Below are 7072 nucleotides of genomic sequence, written 5' to 3' on the forward strand. Positions count from 1 at the left end.
GGTTGGTTGTATTATTTTCTCTCCATTACTTGTCAATGGGAGAGTAGAGAATGAGATGCGGTGGAAATGATGAGTGTTACATATATTTTCAAGTGTTTATTTTTTATGTTATAGTGAAAATCATTATTAAATGAAAATACATGTAGCATCCAATAATAATTTTTAATATCGCATCAAGAAGTGAGCAGTTGAATGTGTTTGTAGCATTTCTCGATCGAAATAGTTTTAGTTGACATCATTTTCCAACCAGCAAAGTAGTATCCAAGTTTCATCATTGCAAGTATATAAATTGATGGTTACGTAATTGTAGCCTTCTGCTCCGGCATTCCTCCACCTCCTTGTGAGGCATAACCACCTCCTTTTGAGGCCTACCCACCTCCTAGTGCGGCTTATCCATCTTCCTGTGAGATTAGTTTTTTGGGTTTCTCTCTTGTTACCTAGTCTCTAAACCTTCTCTTTGTAGCTTTGTTTTTCGCTGATTTGGTATTCTATCCAATTTTCTTCTTAGCTTTCTGGTTCCTTACAACCACTCCTCGGTGGGCTTCTTTTCCACAAGAATTTTTTGGATTGTTGTATGGCCAGCTGGATTTTCCTGTTTTCTTCGACGATGCATGTGGGTGAGATGGCTGGTTTGTGTGATTACGGGGGCCGGTTGCAATCATCCTGTGAGAGGTATTTCTTTTTCTGATGGTGTTCCTAATCTACCCCCACCACCTCAATGAAAGTCTTGTCCTGGAATAGTGGTGGGTTAGCTCATGCGCCGACAATTCGTGCTCTACAGGCATTTATCAGGACTCACAGACCTGATCTTATTTTTCTGTCGGAGACTAAAGTTGCTTCTGCCAGATTTCAGCCCTCTCTTCTTCATTTGGGTTTCTTTGCTTGGTTAGAAATCCCTCCAGTCGGATTAAAAGGTGGGCTTTTTGTAACCTGGAAGCATGGTATTGAGATTGAGCCAGTTAGGCTTGATAGAAGTTGTATTTCCTGTTTGGTGTTCTCTCATCCCTCTCATTGCCCTTGGTTATTCTCCTTTATTTATGCACCTCATATTGCTGAGAGGCGGTCAGTTTTTTGGTCTGAGTTGACGAACTTGGGGAACTCCTTTAGTGGGGCTTGGCTGTTATTGGGTGATTTCAACTCAGTGCTTTCTCCTTCAGAGAGTGGAGGCCGTGCTTTTGGCTCCTCTTCTCAAAATGATTTCGTGGATTTTATTCAGTCGAATGCTTTGATTGATCCGGGTTTTGTAGGCAATAAGTTCGCTTGGAGTAATCACCGAACTGGGTTGGCTAATATTTGAGAAAGACTTGACAGAGGTTTAGTTAATCAAGATTGGGTGCATCTTTTCCCCAATTCTCTCATCAATCACTTCCCTGCTACCAAGTCAGATCACTGTCTGATTTTGTTATCTACCACTGGGTCATATCAAAACCTGCCTAAGCCCTTTAGATTTGAAGCTTTCTAGACAAGGGATAAATCTAGTTACTCAGTTGTTGCTGGTGCTTGGCTAGGTGAGGTGGAAGGCTCTCCAGCTTTCTCTTTAAGCAAGAAATGGAAGTCTACTAAAAGTGCATTGAAGGTTTGGAATCAGCAACATTTTGGATACATTCAGTCTAGGATTAAATCTTTAATGTCTGAGATTAGTCTTATTCAATCTAATCCTCACTCCCCTGCCAATGCTGCGAGAGAGGTGGTTCTTCAAGAGTCTCTTCAAGAGCATCTTTTGAGAGAGGAAGTATTGTGGAAACAGAAGTCTAGGGAATTATGGTTAACTTGTACTGATCTCAACAGCAAATTCTTCCATGCCTCAACTGCTTGCCGTCGCAGGTATAATTCTATCTCTAGTTTGAAAGCTTATGATGGTACTAGGCTATGTGGTAGAGATAATATTGGCTCATTCCTGGTGAATCATTTTAGTACTCTGTTTTCCTCTACCAGTCCAAATTTTGATGATAGTCTCTCTGAGCTTGTTGTCACAATTATCTACCTAAATTAATAGGCAAATAATTGGATGTTTTACCCGCAAGTACACAAGGTCAACACAGTAGTATAGGGTACAAGTACGGGGTCATTCCCACGAGGATTGCTAAATTTTGCTTAAAATTAATTCCAAAAGTAAAATAAAACAAAGATTGGATTTAAGTTGATAATGATAAAAAGGTAGGGCTTTGATATCCATCACTAATTATATTTAGCTAATATATCAATATGCCAATGTTTTGATCATGTTATGAATATCTAATGTTTGTCAACCTAAGGGCATTGGTGTCTATTCCTTAAGCTATTGATTTCCCTGAGTAACAAATTAGGCATGGGTGTCTACTCTAATTCTTTTATTTCTTAAAGGATTTAGCATGGGTGTTTATTAAGTTGTTCTTTAAGAAAGCATAAAACTGTGGAAATCGACAAACACATGAGGCCTAGGACATGGGTGTCTACTCCCGGTTTCCCATGTTGATTGACCCAAGAATCCGATGTGGATATCTTTTGTTACTTATGTTAAACTTAGGACTCGGTCATCCAAATTGATTTAACTAACTAGTCCATACCACATGCATATGTTGATCAGGCACACACATATGAGGAATTCATGAAAACAGGAATTAATCAATTTAGATATCACAACAAGATCATCACAAGGGCGCCAATATTGAATATCAACTAAATATAACTAGGTCTTCAATCTAGCCCTACTAAATAAATAAGTTACACATAAGTTTGATGTTAAACATTTTCATAAAATAAAATAAGAGAAAGGAAAAGAATAAACCCGAAACTTGAACTTGAAGAGCTCCAATTCTTCTCCTTGGAAAGTGTGTCTATTCTAGAGGCTTAAGGGTCTATTTATAGGCCTTTAGGAATACTCTAGAACCCCTAAAAATCATAGGGTTTGAGCCCTAGTTCGCACTAAGCTACAAAACCCTAAAAGTTGCTCTTTCCTTATTAAGGCTGGCGGCTGACTTGGCCATCATGCATGGGTGCGCTCGATCGCAGCCCGTGTGTGATTGATCGCAAGTCTGCGATTGATCCTCCTTGTGCTTGCGCTCGATCGTGGTTGCCTTGTGCGTTGTGGTCATCACCTATAGTGGGCTCAATCGTAGCTCCCCAATTTCCAAAATAGCTCTTTTTAAGTCCAAAACTTCTGAAATTTCTTCTTTTTCTTCCAATGACCCACAAAATAAAGGAAAACACAATAAAGAGCTAAAATGACTTAATTAACTAAAACTAAAGGATTAAAACATGTAAGTTAAAGGCTAAAAATATGAATATTTTAGCACTTAACACCCAAAAAAAACTTACATTATCTGAAGATCCTTAGCAATACAAAAAAAAAAAACAAAAACAAAACAAAAATGAAAAACAGAGAACAAAAAGATAAATCCAATTTCATGGGATATATGATTGCATTTAGCATATGCAACAAGCCTCCCTAGGAATTCCTTAGAGGACGAGTGAAGTCTCGTAAGGGTTTTCCAGAAACGTTACTGATAAGTGCTAAAATATTCATATTTTCAGCCCTTAACTTGCATATTTTAATCATTTGGTTTTAGTTAATTAGGCCATTTTAATTCCTTTTTGTGTTTTTCATAATTTTGTAGGCTTTTGGAAGAAAATGAAGTAAAACTAGATGATTTGGGCTCAAAGAGAGAAGATGGAGAAAATTGTAGCTTCTTGACACTGCGATCGATCGTAGGTTACCTGCGATCGAGCGTAGTACCAGAGAGGACATAGCACAATCCAGGCCAGGAGTGATCAAGTGCATGATAGAAGAAGGATCGATCGCAGACCTACGATCGAGCCCACACGGGTTGCGACCGATCTCACCCGTGCGCATGAGACACACCAAGTGGCGGCCAGAATGCTCTTCTTTCCATATTAGGGTTTTCCAACTCCCAATTGTAATAGGTCTCAAAACCCTACGAAATCCCTAGGTTTACTACTTTGTCTAGGACTTCTAAAACCTATAAATAGAACCTTAAGCCTGTAGAATTGATAGGCTTTGGAAGGAGAAGAATCGGAGCTCTTCAAGTTCAAGTCTCGGGTTTATTCTTTTCCTTTCTTTTCTTTTCTTTTATGAAGATGTTTAACATCAACTCTATGTGTAGCTAATTTAATTAGTAGGGCTTGATTGAAGCCCTAGTTATATTTTGTTAATATTTCATTATTGGCGCCTTTGTGATGATCTTGTTGTGCTATTTAACTTGATTAATACCTGCTTGCATGAATTCCTCATATGTGTGTGCCTGATCAACATATGCATGTGGTATGAACGAGTTAGTTAAATCAATTTAGATGACCGAGTCCTGGGTTTAACATAAGTAACAAAAGATATCAACGCCGGATTCTTGCGTTAATCAACATGGGGAACCGAGAGTATACACCTATGCCCTAGGCCTCATGTGTTTGTCGGTTTCCATAGAACATATGCTTTCCTAAAGAACAACTTAGTATATACCATGCTAAATCCTTTAGGAAAGAAAAGAGTTAGAGTATACACCCATGCCTAACTCGTTGCTTAAGGAAATCTATAGTTTAAGGAGTATACACCCATGCTCTTAGGTTGACAAACATTAAATAGACATAACTTGATCAAAACATTGGCATATTGATATATTAGCTTAATATAATTAGTGGTGGATATCAAAGCCCTACCTTTTTATCATTATCAACTCAACCCAATCTTTGTTTTAGTTTACTTTTGGAATTGATTTTAAGCAAGATTCAGCAATCCTCGTGGGAATGATTCTGTATTTGCACACTATACTACTGTGTTGACCTCGTGCACTTGCGAGTAAAACACACAATTATTTGCCTATTAACAACTTAGTATATACCATGCTAAATCCTTTAGAAAAGAAAAGAGTTAGAGTATACACCCATGCCTAACTCGTTGCTTAAGGAAATCTATAGCTTAAGGAGTATACACTCATGCCCTTAGGTTGACAAACATTAGATAGACATAACTTGATCAAAACATTGGCATATTAATATATTAGCTTAATATAATTAGTGGTGGATATCAAAGCCCTACCCTTTTATCATTATCAACCCAACCCAATCTTTGTTTTAGTTTACTTTCGGAATTGATTTTAAGCAAGATTCAGCAATCCTCGTGGGAATGATTCTGTATTTGCATATTATACTACTGTGTTGACCTCGTGCACTTGCGGGTAAAACACACAATTATTTTCCTATTAATTTAGGTAGGTAATTGTGAACAACAGTTACTCACAAACATCATGTACAGTTCATGTTATTCTAAAAATTAAAGCATCACTTCAAGATCATGATTTTCATTCATTAGCAAGCTTAAAAAGATGAACTCCATCTTCACAATGAATTGGAATCCCAAAGTTCAATTACTTACAAAGGACATGCTAAAACATCACAAGTTTGAAAATAGTGTAAGGTGAACTAGCACAAAATTATGAGGCTTCCAATTGTTTCCAATGTGTAATGTCTCCATATCTCAAAATTCACTAAAATCCCTATTAGAATGAACAACCATGGCATATTTCTTCTTTTTTTTTTTTTTTTTTGGTCAGGTTGTGCAATGTTTGCTTCCCTTAAGCTTTCTAATTGACCCATGTAGCGAGTGTTAAGTCAATGACTCCCAAACCAGATGGTTTTAGGACATTAGGTGTAGAGACACCCCTAAGGACCTACTAACTCAAGTCAAAAAGGCTACAAAACCAAACTAACCATGACATTGATCAAATCCAAATTTTTCACCTTTTGACATGAACACTCAATGCTTTGAGGCAAGATGTCCAATTACTCAGTGAAAAGCTTATCAATGATCATTTATTTTATATATCTTTTTCTTTTTTTTTTTTTCAAATAAACAAATAAACACAAAAGACAAAAAACATGAAATTGGGACAAAATGTGTGCGAATAACATGTGTGCCCATACCCCCAAACTTAAATGGCACATTGTCCCCAATGTGTCTAAATTAAGGAAAGAGTGTACCCGGGAGATGGACGACATACTCTTGGAAAGCATGGCTCATAGCACACCCCCAAACTTGAATTGAAGCACACTTATCCCTGCAAAATAAGAAAATGCAAAAATAAGTAAAAAGAAACAAAACTAAAGATAACTAAAAAGATTAACTTAAAACACACTAAACAGACAGAATAAAAAGATAAACTATAGGGTGCCTCCAATGAGCGATAAGTTTAACGTCTTCAGCCAAACGGTGGTCCCTGCTCAATGCTGTCCAGAAGATGATGCTCCAGATGGTGGTGGCAACCGGCTAAGAATGGAATGCATCAATTCTTCTAAGGCAGCTAGTCTTTTATCCGTCAAGACTTTATCCTCCCGAGCCTCCCTTCTTTGATCCGCCAACTCTCTCCTAAGGCCTGACATTTCTTCACTGAGTGAGTGATACTGTGCTACATGAAAGATGATCATGGCCTCCTCCTCTGCTGCCTCTGGTGTAGCTGCGGGTTCATCTTCGGCCACTGGCTCGGCCTCACTCTCTTCCGCACCAGCTGCTGGTGCTGGAGGTACCCGGGGCATATGGGAGCAGCTCTTGTTCCATTGGCAAATGCCAAATATGGGAGTAGTAGTGACTGGCTCATTAGCTGCGATGCCCTTGATGCCTTTCTTCCGGAGGATGTAGGTGATTAAGTATGGGAAAGGCAACCCCCATGAGTGTGTGGACTCCACTCCTCCAATGTGCACTCCATTCCAAAATTTATGAATTTGCTTCCAGATGATATCGGGAATAGAATACCAGGCATCTTTATGGAAGGCGTAGAGTGTTTGGAGAAATTGATCCCACCTTTGAGTTTTGTGCCCCAAGAGAAAAGCATTTCGGTGCAATATGGAGTCCACAAACCAAAGCCGTTGAGGTAGCTTGGATCGGCTACCGGCATATTGCCCTTGGAACATGTCCTCAATGATTTCCGCCACATAGAATCTGGGTGGTTGCTCGGCAAGCTATGCTGTTTCTGGAGGGTGCTCATCATTGCATTGAAGGGTAGCGGCAATGTTGGCCCTTGTCACGTCAACAGCTCGGCCTTGCACTTTGGAAGAGAGGGCAGCCGGCCTGTCGCCATCATGGGAT

General features: G+C 38.9%; 1 protein-coding gene across 1 annotated transcript; it reads left to right on the forward strand.

The window, feature by feature from the left end:
- The first annotated feature begins 718 nt into the window (after nucleotides 1-718).
- Nucleotides 719-1993, forward strand: LOC132181913 (uncharacterized). The gene is made up of 2 exons (XM_059595139.1): nucleotides 719-1265; nucleotides 1509-1993. The coding sequence occupies exons 1-2, from the start codon at nucleotides 719-721 to the stop codon at nucleotides 1991-1993; spliced, it is 1032 nt and encodes a 343-aa protein (XP_059451122.1).
- The last annotated feature ends 5079 nt before the right edge of the window (nucleotides 1994-7072 follow it).

Source organism: Corylus avellana, chromosome ca5, assembly GCF_901000735.1.
Source record: "Corylus avellana chromosome ca5, CavTom2PMs-1.0".
Lineage (NCBI taxonomy): Eukaryota > Viridiplantae > Streptophyta > Magnoliopsida > Fagales > Betulaceae > Corylus > Corylus avellana.

Bases quoted from the DNA above. Each gene is read 5' to 3' on its own strand.
- LOC132181913 (XM_059595139.1), top strand. From the start codon at position 719: ATGAAAGTCTTGTCCTGGAATAGTGGTGGGTTAGCTCATGCGCCGACA. The intron at 1,266-1,508 runs GTAATCACCGAA...GTGCTTGGCTAG, and splicing joins AGGCAATAAGTTCGCTTGGA to GTGAGGTGGAAGGCTCTCCA.